The 15,120-nt window shown below is 41.6% G+C and overlaps 1 protein-coding gene across 1 annotated transcript in view; it reads right to left on the bottom strand.

Moving 5' to 3' along the window:
- Positions 1–15,120, bottom strand: part of RAB28 (RAB28, member RAS oncogene family) — a 712,831-nt gene that overhangs the window by 63,298 nt on the left and 634,413 nt on the right. Inside the window, exon 6 of the mRNA XM_085642409.1 lies at positions 14,494–14,571. Coding sequence (XP_085498535.1) covers positions 14,494–14,571 — 78 coding nt within the window. The remainder of the gene's footprint in view (positions 1–14,493; positions 14,572–15,120) is intronic.

Here is a 15,120-nt window from a genome sequence, read left to right as displayed (position 1 = left end):
GCTGACTCCTTCCTAGGGGGGATGTCGGAACAGGTCTACAGCACCAAATATATACTGCATAAAAATGTTGTGGCACTACAAAAAACATACACCCATTTGTACATACATATATAAATAGTGTGCATTAGAGACATTTTATTTTATTTAGCTCATGAATTCCTAGTGGTTTAGCACCTACAAGTTACCAAGACTCATGACTGGCTATTGGCACCAATCGGGAGTAAAAATCAATAAATTATGGCAGTTCCTGCCTGACTACCCAACCCAGTGGCAGGTCAGGAAACAAGCCAAAAGCTCTACCAATTTTATTGCCGCTGGTCAAGGTGGATATTATCATACCCAAGAATCTTTACACCATCTCAGGTTTAAGGTTAGTTGTGGTAATGATTGATCATGCCACCTTATCCTCTTAGGATGTGCCCCACATAACTGTCACTGCAACCTTGGTGGTGAACATCTTACTTTTTTTTTTTTTACCTACGTAGGGTTCGTAAACATGGAAATCTCAGACAGAGAAACCTACTCCTTGTTAATCTAAGTTAGCTCTTCATGGGACAAATGTGGTTTATGCTCAAAATTAAACACTTCATACCACTCAGAGTATGAGTTTTTCATCAGATGCAACCGTACCTTGGAAGACAAGAGGTGCGGCCTTTAATTGTTCCTCAAGAGGAAGGAGCCATTCATGGCTTACAGGCATCCAGAGAGGCACAACAAACACAAGGATACTTTAGACCCTTTAAGCTTTTGTTTGGCACCTTTCTGGAGCTCAAATTAGCCTTATGTGAGAGGGACAGGAGAACGATTTCAGTCAGTTCATGCATGATATACTGAGCCGAATGCTTGATTTAGGACCAACATGATTTGGTACATGAACAATGGATAAACAGCAGCCAGTCAATAACTTACTAAACAGCAGGAGAACAACAGGGACTGCATACCAGATAGGACTGAAGTTCTGGGAGATAGGCCTGTGAAGCTCACAACGTTCCAATACAAACAGAGTGGCCTTCCAAGTGCTTCACATAGTCGCAGAGGTAAACCAACTCCTTGACATTTAAAGTGCTAGAACTCTAGGTCAGAGGGTCCCAGGGCAATCAGAAGGCATTGGGTCCCAAATGTGACAGGTGGTGTATTTTGCTTCTGGTATCCTGGGGCCCCTGTACTGTGAAACTTCAAACTGGTTATCCCTTTTAACACTGGACGCTCACGGTAGAGAGACAGAGCTGTCCAAGGTTGACTGTTGGAGGTGTGGTGTGCTAGAAACTCAGAACTTAGCAATGCAACCAACAGTTAATAAACCAATGTCCAGGCAGTGCCCTTTCTTTGAATAAATAAAAGTATTTTAACATACACAAAAGTTAATATTGTGCACAGAATCACAAATGTGTACAAAATGGGAAGTGGTAAAAACAGCGGGAACACCCTCTAAATGGCCTTGCAAACTACATGTACTGTGCACTAAAGGAAGGTCACAGTGGTCAGCTAACTCCCTAACTACAGAATAGAACCCACAGATCTGAGACACAGTTTGTTTGCCAACAGACCCTACCCTCAAAACCATAATACCCCTTAATAAGCCTGGAGCAAATCATGTGATGTGCAGTTATAAAAAGTCAGGCCTACTGGCTTTGCCAATGGGAGTTCACAATGCATTTAACAATGACATTAGGACATTGAAAGGTCAATGAACACTGCAATGCTTTTACACAAATAAGAAGATATTTGGCTTCTCCCTATTGAAAATCCAGACCTTCATCCTTTGCCACACTTTGGTAACCAACATTTCATAATAGTGAAGATTTCAATGAAACACCATTTTTCCTACAGCATAGGCCTGCACTAGAAGCATCCAAAACACTTTTGGGGTGATCAGCATGGGCCAAAATCTTTCTTTTTCAATTGTTTTAGGACCAAAGTTTTAAATCTGCCTTGCAGGTCTGCCCTCCTCCTGCTTCTCTTCTGTTTCCTTTCTGTTCTCCCCTGTGCAAATGTTTCAAATGGAGGTGGAGATTTTAAGAAAGCGGGGCTCTCTACTGAATCAAGAAATGTCACATCACCCTCCATCACTAACTTTTACTTTCAGGGATACAAATCTTTTCCACAGCATTCTGGATAAACTAAAATGGCATCATGACAGAAAACTGCAACAATCCATCCCTCAGAGCCAATCTCTGCCAACTCTGGTCTAATTTCCTCCCTCCTAATTGACAAGAAAGCCTGTGTGATGACAGGAGATTTTGGAGAGATAATCCTGGTCTTTTCCTCTGCCAAGAGAAGGCTAATTTCCTGGAGCAGGCCTATTGTTCAATCCAAGAGGGAAGTAAAGAGAATAATTAACTATCCCAGTATGGTAGCTCAAGGTATGAATTTCATTGAGGCTAATTAATATTAACTTATGTAATGTTCTTTCTGGTGAATATTCTATCTAACCACACCCTCTGGGCCCACCTGCAACAGAACTGCTTGTGTGCAGATGCCTGGGTTGGTCAGAAAAGCAGTTCTTAGCCCAGCCTGTACATTTGAGCACACTTGTGTGAACATATGTCAACATGCTTGTAGCTATCTACTCCTGTTGCACACAGCAGCTCACCCTATTTGAAAAATGGTGAAGGCAAGCATATTCTGACAGTTGCAACTCAATTCCATTTATGATAGACACTTACAAATGGGTGAGACTCCACAGGGTAGATTTAATCACAGCAGAGATCTAAAAACCAGAGGACAAAATGCAAAAAAACCTGGGGGTTTTCATGGGTCAGAATATGCTTTCCTTCAACAAGGCTACCCCACAAGATTATCCATTTGAACCACATTAAAACCAGATAGGGTTGATAGTGATAAATGAGGAGAGTGAGCCCCTCCCTGATCCAATGAACTTAAAGGAAAAAGATGGGAAATCCTTTCACAATCTTGTAGAAGGGCCGTAAAACTTTTCTATATTTATTTTCTGCTTTGTATGTTTACAACCTGAACTCACTATCTGCTGTTTCCATCATGCTGATAGAGGAGATAGTATGCATGCCAAAAGCAAGCTGTAAAGACTGTTGGATAAGAAGTTTTAGTCCATTATGCTGATTGTGGTAACAAACAGCAACAGTGTGTATCTTTGAATGCAAGTTCCTTTATGACTTTAAAGGGCTCAACTCTGCCACTAAAAAACCTGACCCACCATTTTTTAAGCTGATCAATTAATTGCCTAGCTAGAGCATGCAAAGATCCTACAGAACTTTGATTTAATAATAGATCAAATGAATACAAGGTGGCGGACCAATCGGTTAGCACTTCACTCTCCTACTAATGCCTTATCAGGATTGTTGTGCACAAAACTCCAGCACCTGTCACCCTTTGGTGCCGCTGGTTACAGATTCTTACAATATTTTAAACAGATGGAGGTGCATTAAACATAATACAGAAGTCCAAACTGTTTTCTTTCTTTTCGTCTTTTATTTCAAACTTGACAAAGGTGCACAAAGACAGCCAACGCGTTTCGTTCCTCAAAACCACAACAGTTTTTGGAACTTTATCAGGGCTTAGCCAATAATAGTGAACATAAATCATATGCCAAGGTAATAACGCTCGGTGCTTCTTAACATACAGAGATCATCGTCTGACACTGCTTAATAACAAACCTAACGAATTGTACTGTCAATCAGAATAATGGAAGCACATGAAAAACTAATAACAAGTGCTCATGAGAAAAGTTGACCAAGACTTCGGTTTTATTATCACCTTCAGTAATGCAATGCCTGGTTAAAAAGCAATTACTCCATATTCTGTTGCAATTTCATAGAACAGGATTAGGTCCGCATCAAGTAATGTGGCCAACGTGATACGTGGTCATGCCGTCATTCTCGGACGTGAGAAAATTTTGAAAAAAGAGTGGACAAATGGTGCATTTTAAAGCAAATTACTAGTGACTACGTAGCACACACTAGAATTCAAATTGTCTGTAGATGCTCGACTGAAACGTATTCAACCTCAAAAGTCAAAGGGCCAAATATGGTTATCATAATTAGTGAATGCCCAAAACAGAATTGCAAACTGCAAATGTAGTACAGTTGTGTGAAAAATATATTCTGAATTTAAATAAAGGAAACTGAAACAACCATACTTGGGTGACAAAGCTTGGTGTGCAGTCGCCAGCCACGCCTGTTGCAGCTTTCTTAGCAACCCTCATGTTTGGAAAGCCGGTTTCACTACCCTCATACGCCTGGCTTCTTCAAACACTGGGATTACACATTTTTAGCTGCTGCTTCCGTTTTGTGTGTAGGCAGCCAAACAACCAACCTCAAGAACTTCTGCCGGCACCATGCCCTAACACAAAAATATGAATTTTGATATACGATACTGATTCAGTAAACCAATTTGTCTCATAATAATTGGAAATAAACACCGCTTAGCCCACCATTCCACCTTAGAACCAAAGACAGCCCATCACAGACCTAAAAATAACAAATACCAAGTCCTTCCATGCAATAAAGTCACATCCCTCCCTACAAGTGGCTGCTTTACCGATTTCTTTCTGCGAACATTTCCCTTTAACAAAAACACAGTTTGTCCCTTTCGTGATTGAGGGATGCAGGGCCAAAGGAACAAACAGAAAAGGAGCATCAAACTGCTGTTCAGTCACCGCCTCCCACTGATTACCAATTTGGATCACTGACGAAATATCGAAAAGAAGAATATCGAATTGCCAAAATATCGAAGTAAGAATATAGAATGCCAAAATATCGAAGCCCTATCTCCAAACAGGTAAGTACAAAAATATAGAATCCTAAATATCGTTGTAAAAAATAGTTAGTCACAATATCGAATTATTGTAAATGTCTTAAAATTAATGTAAAATTAATGAAATAAAACATGTAATTAACTGAAACATACTTAAAAATACTTAAATTACTTTAAAATTAATAAATAATTAATGTAAATAAAAAAAATAATACATATAGATTAACGTAATATTAATTTAAAAAATGCAATATTTTTTGCGTAGGATAGCGGGCGGGTAAAATTTACTATTACCACTCCAGTAAGTGCAATAGTAGGGAAAACATTGGATAGCGGGAGGGTAAAAATTAGTATTCCCACTCCAGACAGTGCAATAATAGGGAAAGCATTGGATAGCGTAGGGGTAAGAATGAATATTCACACTCCAGAGAGTGCAACAGTAGGGAAAGCGTTGGATAGCGGGAGGGTAAAATTTACTATTCCCACTCCAGTGAGTTCAACAGTAGGGAAAGCATTGGATAGCGTAGGGGTAAAAATTACTATTCCCACTCCAAAGAGTGCAACAGTACGGAAAGTGTTGGATAGAGTAGGTCTAAAAATTACTATTCCCACTCCAGAGAGTGCAACAGTAGGGAAAGCGTTGGATAGCGTAGGGGTAAAAATTACTATTCCCACTCCAAAGAGTGCAACAGTAGGGAAAGTGTTGGATAGAGTAGGTCTAAAAATTACTATTCCCACTCCAGAGAGTGCAACAGTAGGGAAAGCGTTGGATAGCGTAGGGGTAAAAATTACTATTCCCACTCCAAAGAGTGCAACAGTAGGGAAAGTGTTGGATAGAGTAGGTCTAAAAATTACTATTCCCACTCCAGAGAGTGCAACAGTAGGGAAAGCGTTGGATAGCGTAGGGGTAAAAATTACTATTCCCACCTCAGAGAGTGCAACAGTAGGGAAAGCGTTGGATAGCGGGAGGGCAAAATTTACTATTCCCACTCCAGTGAGTGCAACAGTGGGGAAAACGTCAGATGGCGTAGGGGAAAAAATTACTATTCCCACTCCAAAGAGTGCAACAGTAGGGAAAGCGCTGGATAGCGTAGGGGTAAAAATTACTATTCCCACTCCAGTGAGTGCAACTGTAGGGTAAGCGTTGGATAGCGTAGGCGTAAAAATTACTATTCCCACTCCAAAGAGTGCAACAGTAGGGAAAGCGTTGGACAGCGTAGGGGTAAAAATAACTATTCCCACTCCAAAGAGTGCAACAGTAGGGAAAGCGTTGGATAGCGTAGGGGTAAAAATTACTATTCCCACTCCAGAGAGTGCAACAGTACGGAAAGCGTTGGATAGCGGGAGGGTAAAATTTACTATTCCCACTCCAGTGAGTGCAACTCTAGGGTAAGCGTTGGATACCGTAGGGGTAAAAATTATTATTCCCACTCCAGTGAGTGCAATAGTAGGGAAAGCGTTGGATAGCGTAGGGGTAAAAATTACTATTCCCACTCCAGTGAGTGCAATAGTAGGGAAAATAATAATTTAATATTTTATTAAAAATAACTAAATTATTAATACCAAATAAAAATATTAAAATTAATTACCAAACAATATTTAATAATTACCTTATTATAAATACCAATATTTGTTTTATTAATAGCCTATTAATAATTAATTAACAACCAATTAATTTTCAATACCAAAATTTAATACATACAATTACTACCAATTAATAATTAATTAAGAATAAATTAATTAGCAATATACAAAAATTATTTCAATAATTAATTATTTACAATTAAATTAATTCCCACCATATTCCCCTATAAACCCAAAACCCGCTACAAATAATAAATTAATACAATTAACATAGTTATCAATTAAACAATTAATACTAATTAATTACCAATTAATACAAATTATTTACCAATTAATAATTATTCAACAACCAATTAATTTTCAATACCAATTAATAATTACCTAATAACAATTAAATTACTTCCCACCCTATTCCCCTATAAACCCACAACCCGCTACAGAAGTAAAACGCAAAATTAAATTAAAAATAATTAATAATTCCTAAAAAAAATGTATTTAATGTACTATAATTAAATTACTTCCCACCCTAATCCCCTATAAACCCACAACCCGCTACGGAATTAAATTACACAAAAATTAAATAACATAAAATTCATTACTTTAAAAATATTCAAACATACATTCCAAAATTTATACATACTTTTAACACATATACTAACACTTAAAACACTATAAAAAAAATCGATATTTTTAACAACTATATTATGACTGTCGATATTACTTACTTCTATATTATTTAAATCGATATTTTATTTCTTACCTGATTTTCGATATTCTTCACCACTATATTTTGGCAATTCGCTATTCTGTCCATTCTATATTAAAAACTCGATATTCTGTCCTGTCGATATTTTGAATTCGATATTATGTCTTTTTACCTACCAATTTAACAGCATCTGCCAGACATGCATTTGATTCCTGTTCATGAACAAATGGCACCGAATCCAGCACCACAGCTATGCACTACCCAGGTCTGTGGGACGTGCAATGTAGTATACGGCCTGGCCCCCTGCTGCAAGAGGTGTAATATATCGTGACAGATAATCCTTGCCACCTCTGCCAGGCCACGAGTTAAGCAATGCATCCCAACAACAGGTTGGTCACGAGTAAGCATTCAAGGCAAGGATCAGGTAACAGGACACTTTGTTGTGTGTACACGCCTGTCCTCCCGCACCACGAACACAAATTATTGCGTAACGCAGCTCTGTTACACGTCACGCTGCACCTTGTGTGTGCTAAGACGTGGGGTGCTGCCCAGGCGTTATAGCCACGAAGGAACTCGTTATTGCCACAAAGAAACTCATGTGGGAAGTGGAAAGTGATTTGCGGACTGAAAAATTGTGGGGTAAAAGACAAATGGGAGGGGCAAAATAGAGTGGACGACTAGTGGGACAAAGGGGTGACAAGCTAAGACAACAGGCAGAGGGGGGTTTAAGGTGGACGCAGTCAGAAAGAGAAGGATATAGTGTGTGACAGGCTGATGAGGGTACTGTAGAGGGAGGGGGTTCACTCGAAGCAGGAGATATAATACAGGCAGGGAGAAGAGGTTACTATCTGAAATTAGTGGGTGAATGAATGAAAGCGGGGTGGGATTCTTATATGACGAGAATGAGGGTGCAAGGTGCAGCAGGCTGAGAGAGGGGGAGAGATTACATGCTGGGAGTGTGGATGGGACGGAGAAAAAGGCAATTAGTGCCTGCCAGGCTGAGAAAGGGATAGAGGTCACAACCTCCGAGAGTTGTAGATGTGGGGTGACAAACAGAGTGGGGAGTAAAAAGCGGTATCAAGCTGAGAGGGAGGTGTGACATGCTGACAGATGGTAAAATGGATGATCTACAAATAAAGGGCATGGGGTGGGCATGCTGACACTGAGAGAAGGGGGGGAAGCGGTGACAGACGAGAGAGGGTTTAGAAACACCGAGAATGGTAAAGGGAGACAGGCAAAGAAGAGTAAGGGAAACTGGAATTGAAGTTACCTACGCTCAGTTGCTCGGCAGTGGAAGACAATCTGCAAATGAAGTCGCAGCTAGTCTGTTAATACAGGCGGTCTACCTTCCTCAGGAACACAAGGCCAGCCTCGGCAGACACCACACAAGTCACTTTTCACCATTATCTACGCGACCCAAGCAGGTAGAGCCTTACCTCCAGGAGTTGCTTGCAGCTGCAGACTGTGACTGGCAGACTCCATGGGCTGGTAAAAAGCTCACTTGCTTCTGGTGCGCAGAGGATGCCCAGGAGGCGCCGGCTCCTGGGGCGGGGTGCTGCTGCCCTGCGCTGCAAATCTCGTCGTCCTCGTCTCCCTCCTCCTCACCCCTCAGCACTTCATCTTTGGCCCGAGATCCTCCACTCAAACTCCTCGGTGTGATGGAGGCGTCCCGTCTGCCCAGTGCTCGTCGACTCTCTGATCTTTCTCTGCCCTCTGTGCGTCCTCTGCCCACCGCTCTTCGGGTCTCTTCAGCCCTGCGTGCCTCATCTACCCTCCTCGCCTGCTCTGTACCTCCTATGCCTTACGTGTCTCTGCCGCCTTCACGAACGGCACTGACTGGAGTGGACTGATTGGCAACCCCTCTCAGCCAATCCTGGCGCTGCCAGCAGCGCCAGGATTGGCTTAGAGCATGATTACTACTCACCCGCCTGCCCATTAGGAGACCGAGGTTTGAACCTTTGCTCAACCCTCGCTCTCCTAATGGGCATGCGCCAGCCAGAGCAGACACTAGTGCGCATGAGTGGGCACGGCGGAAAAATTTGCCCACCTTCCCCACTCATGCGCACTTGTGCTGCTGCCTGTTGCCCCTAGTCTGACAATCATGTCAGTCAACATGACGCCGGACCGCCCACCCCCTTCAGACTCTGAAGGGGGTGGGCGGTCTGACGTCATGCTGACTGACATGATTGTCAGTTCTCCCTCGGTGTCTTTGAACTTAAGTAAACTGTTTTAAGTTCAAAGACGGAGAGGGGGCTGCGGCCGGGGGGGCTCGCCCCAACGGATGCACCGCGCCTGTGCCTTTTCATGCACCAAGTGGCAGGCACCACATGGTGCCTGCCACGTAATGCAGGGAAATGCAGTGCAAGCACTTTTAACATTGCCTACGGTGCTGCAGCCAGCAGCACCGCCCAAAATGTTAACAACCCTGGATGCAACCGCCAGTATGGTGGGCGCATCCTAATCGCAGTGGTGGGAATACCACATGTCTGGCGGGCGGTCCCAAACATGGCTACGATGGCGGGAGGACATCGTAATCAGCCACTATATAATTACTTTTATTTCAGTTTAATGTGAATAGGTAAGCCTGATTGGTAACATTCCTAGACAGACATTTGCTACAGATAGAATGATATTGGTCCAAAAATGAAAGGGAGGCTCTTGTAGTAGTTTGGAGATTAAAGAAGCTGAGGAGATGCAGGTCGGGACCACAAACGTGAGGTGTTTCATAAATCCAATCAAATATGTTGAGGTGGTTGATTTCCTTACACTGGCTAGCTTACACTCATTGTAGAAGACTGCCAAGGTTCTTCCACCCAAGTGAGTAAAGCGTCAATGAAACTGGTTATTTTTTTAACCAGGCTAAAGCTAGCAGGGCCCATGTCAGAAATATAATTTGCAAAGCACATTTCCTGCCTTTTGTACTTTTAACATCTGGATTTTTTACCTCTGTTGTTGACCGAGAACTGCTAATCAAGCTTTGGCTAGATATGCTTTTCTAAAATGCTGTGCCTTTCCTCTCCCAGTTTAGGGCTGCCTTCCAAGGCCATTTGTAAGGCAACTGTCTAAATGCAGGCCACTCTAACCCGTTGCATTTGGGTCTGTCATGGAGTTGTGTAACAAGATATGTTTAACTACAATTCGAAATGAATGCCATTGTTTAGCATTTATATATTGTAAATTCCCCATTAGTATGGCATTACAGCACTTTCAGTAGACCAACTATTAATTTTCCAACTTTCCATCAGATGTCTGGAGCATAATTAGATATGCTGAGATACATTGTATGTAGGGTGAAGCAATGTGTCTTTGGCGGATGGGTTTGTAGTTCAGAGTTTGGGGGACGGATTAGTCCATCACAAACATGAAAACTCTCTCATCCACCTTATTGCACGTTTCATAGGATATAATGCACCTGTATAAAGATGAATTCGATAGCTATCACATTTGTGATGGAGTAACCCATCCGCCAAACTTTAAACCAGGCCCTTAGTGAGTTGTGGGTATGAAGTATGATGACGGAGAGCTGTACCCATTGTTGTTTAGATATTTTCTTGTTAGTTACATATCTCTGTTGCCTGGTGGATATGCATGTGTGCATTAGGCAGCTTGCAGAAGCATGTGCTGTTGAGTAATGTGATAACCAGGTAAGTGCATATTTGCATATGTGGACATTGATGAGTGCATGATCAATGTTCCACCATTCTGCATTCTGTTTCAGAAATGGTGCGTTACACGAATATTGTCATTCTGCAATGTGTAAAACTGAACTAATTGATATATTGATGCTGTGCCAGTCATTTGTTTAGCATTCTGTGTATTGAGTACTGTAGCATGTTAATAAGTATCTGATTAGGTATGTGTGTGTTTGAGAATAAGCTCATATCCACTAAAGTGATATAGCTCGAGTTTGTTGGATGTGTGTGCGATGTTCCCTCTAAGGCAGAGGTCTTCAAACTTTTGTAGGTTGAGCCCCCCCAACTGAATTTTTTGAAATGTCGGGCCCCCCCACCACCTGACAGAAATTTCTGGAATCTTGTACACTACATAATTGACTGCCACCCGCATATCCCGGGCCATATCTGGCAAATAATGTTCAACGCAATGGGAGTTTAGTGAACTGTAGATTTGTGAGTGGGTGTGGTTAATGACAGGCTTATTACACAGCTCAAAACAAACAAAATGTTCCAAGATAAAATGTGTGCAAATTGTTTTTACTAGGATGCTTTGTTTTACACATGACAGATTGATAATAACACCACCAACATTAATGTGACGGGTGTTCCTGTTTTTCACCACAGAGACGGTCAATCTGTGGATGGATTTTTGCTACTGCCAACGGTGAGTGTAAAAATTCAGGACAAAGGGTCAAAATTCAGGACACAAATTCAGGACAGAAGGTCAAAATTCAGGACAAAACTTCAGGACAATAGGTACGTTTTACAGACACATCAGAGGAGGTCACGCCATAGTATATAAGTAAGCCCAGCCAAATCCAAACATATTCAACCATTTGCAAACCTATCCATCACGTATCCTTCCATCTATCATTTCACTCAACCATTCCTTCATCCATCCTTTCACTCATCCATCATCCATCCATCCACCCTTTCACCCTATCACCCTATCCATCTGTACACTCATCCATTCACTCTTCTACCCATCCATTCACTCATCCATCCAGCCATTTACCCTTTCACCCATCCAGCCACCCTTTCACTTACTCATCCATCCACCCAGTCACTCATCCTTCCACCCATCCACCCTTTCAGTCATCCATCCATCCTCCCTTTCCCTCTCCATCGACCCTTTCACTTAGCCATCCTTCCTTCCATCCATCCATCCACCCACCCATCCATCTACTCATCCACTCATTAATCCATCCATTGACCCTATCACTCATCTATCCTTTCTCTCATCCATCTATCCTTTCACTCCTTCACTCATCTATTCATCCTTTTGTCCATCTACCCTCCCTTTCACTTACTCATCCATCCTTACATCCACCCTTTCACTCATCCTTCCATCCATTCACCCTTGCACTTATCAATTCATCAATCCATCCAACATTTCACTCATCCATCCACCCACTCACTCATCATCCACCTTTTCACTCATCCATCCTTTCACTCATCCTTTCACTCATCCATCCTTTCACTCATCCATCCTTTCACTCATCCATCCTTTCACTCATCCATCCACCCTTTTACCCATCCAGCTACCCTTCCACCCATACATTCAGCTATTTACCTTTTCTCTCATCCATCCTTCCACTCACTCATCAATCCATCCATCCTCTTGCATTCTCCATCTATTCAATCTTTCATTCATCCATTCACCCTTTCACTAATTCATCCAGCCATCCACCCATCCCTTCACTTACTCACTCGCCCACATTTTCATATTAATTTTGAGCTGAGCCTTTTTGAGAAGAGGCCCATCAAGAACTTCACCCTCGCTGCAGGAGCCATTCCAGGACTTGGACAGGATCCACCAGGGTGGGCACAGGGGTGGGCATGCAGTTTTCAAGTATTCCAGGGAGGGGTAGGGCTCCTCACCCCCTCCTGGACAAGACAATGAGAAGACAGGCTCTCTTTCCAAAATGTTAGTTTTGCCATACCCCACTGTGATGTACAGTACTTAAAGGAGATACTCCAAGATAACTGATTTAACTGATTGTCCTCCATACTTTGTTTAATCAGTGTGGGTGCGATTGTGCCATTTCTTTATTTTATTCCAATTATAGACGGCATGTTTGCAGAACCGATGTTAGCTTCCAATTTAGTGACAGTAATTAAGCTCTGTGAAGAGAACCACTGCTGCCTCGGGGTAATCAGGGCCGGTTCTAGGATGTTTGGGGCCCTGGGCAGAAAGGGAATGTGTGAGGCCCCTCTAAATTGCAGAGACGCATTCAGGGCTGTTTGCATCTGAATAGATGCCCCTGCGCCTGAAGCTGCAGCCCCTCCCTCTCAGTCACCTTCAAGCACCTCTTAACAGCTCATCAAGGGCTGAAGGTGTGAGGGTTGCCATCCCGCTGTTTTCAAAACCTCCGTTACGGCCGAATATCAGCCATCAGATTTTCTTGTGGAGTGCGCGCCCCCCCTGGAATGGTGGCGCGCCCCCCCTGGGGGGCGCGCCCCACAGATTGAAGAACACTGCTCTAAGGTGTGCTGATGGAAGCACAACATAGCATATCATTCTATGATGCATATCTATGTCTACTGTATAATGTTGAGGGTTTAATGTTTGAGATAATTAAGCTCTCAGTTGTGATAAGTAGTTGCAGCTTGACAAATTCCTACTTCCCCTACCTGAAAAAATGGAGGACAGGTAGAATTGTAGGTGCTAGCATCTGTGTCGAAGTCCACTGCTATGGTTGTATTGGAGTGGTGATCCCTCCTTCCTAGCAGCAGCCCATGATGAATTGAAGACACCTCGACCCTCAAAACATACTGTGGGCAGATGTATACCAGATTAGTAACATCAGGATCAGTTCGTAGCCTGAGACCATGGGAATCCGTGGTGCTATTTAGGCAGTGCTCTTTTCTAAACTTTATTTTCAGTTATTTAATTGTCCTAAATAGGACCAGGGCGTATGCACTTAAACAACTCACAGTCACAATAGATCACAGGTCCAGCACATAGAGGGTCATCCTGTACATCAGAGTTTTGTCCATGATTTACACAGTATAGTAAGCACGACAGGAAAAAGACAGACCACACAGACAAGACACTCATAATTCAAAGAAATCCAACAGCCTCCCAGGGCTCACATTGAACTTTCCATACTCTGCAGCACAAACTAGTACATTATGCCAGCATCTCATGGGCCATCACCGTTATTTACTGTAACCAAACCTACCACCCTCCAAGCTAAGTAAACCATCTACAGCTTTTGGGTCTCATCTGACCGTTTTCAGGCAGATTTCGCCCACTGTTGCTGGGTTAGTATTTTTAGTGGTAATCTGTATGTACCATAATGTAAATTGCTCATTATGTGCCAGGCAGTTTTATCTATAGGTCCATGAACAAGTTATACATTTAAAAAATAATATGTCAGTGACAGAGGCTACCATGATTGTGTCATCTGTGCCCTGGCGTGATGGATTACTCCACAATTCAAATATGCTGTTTATATATTTATTTCAGTAGAATCTGGGTCTAGACTAAAAAAATACATGTTCATTGGTTATTGGATACTGCTATAGCGGATAATTTTTTTTCAATTTTAGGGTTTATTTGTGTATGATAATGTTTTTGTTTACATTGCATGTTTTTATAAATTACTTTGATATATTAATTATTAAATATCCAAAATATGCATCTAATTCAAAGAAAAATGTATATGCAAATACGGCGAGAGAATGCAAAAGTATAATTTGCATGGGGTATGGAGGGGTCAACGTTTCAGTTACTTTACATTACAAGAACAAGTAAAACTTTTAAGATATTTTTGCATAAGCCAAGATTATCACCTGTGATTGTTCGATTTCTGCTTTGTTTAGTTTGATTCCAAGAATATCAGCTGACACTCTCTGAAAACATAGAAAGACCTGCAAAAATAAAGTCCACGCAATTACAAGTCAATATTTTTCAGTAATTGTCAAAATTATTTAAAAAAACAGACGCACATTAACTAGTGATGTCTAGAAGGAAGCCTGCCCTTCGAAGCTTTCAATAGGTGAGTTTTAAAATATTCATTTAAATGAGGAGACAGTATCATGTAGAACTGCGTAGATACTTTGCAGTAGTGTGAAAAGATTTTATTTTTTCGTTATTAAAATATTACAAAAATATTTTTGCCGATCAAGAGATTATCAAAGTTCCACAGTTTGCTGTTTTTCTTGACTATTGCTACACAATTGTAACTCAAAGTCAACCCAGTTCTGACCGAAAGCAATGCAGTCTTCTTCTCTGTATGTTTACCTTTGCAGAGTTTTTCTATGCACAATGGCTAAGGTATGCAGAATTTATCTCTGCAATGTTACCTTTTGTGACGAAATTTATCATAAAAGTCAAGATTTCCAAGCGAAGGTGGAAGATAAAACTATTCAACTTGATAAACTTGCAAAGTTGTCCCCAGAACTTTGAAAAAGGTTGCA

Source organism: Triturus cristatus, chromosome 2_2 (assembly GCF_964204655.1).
Source record: "Triturus cristatus chromosome 2_2, aTriCri1.1, whole genome shotgun sequence".
Classification (NCBI taxonomy): Eukaryota; Metazoa; Chordata; class Amphibia; order Caudata; family Salamandridae; genus Triturus; species Triturus cristatus.
The sequence above is the reverse complement of the archived record's forward strand: the minus strand, read 5'-3'. Positions and strand labels throughout refer to the sequence as shown.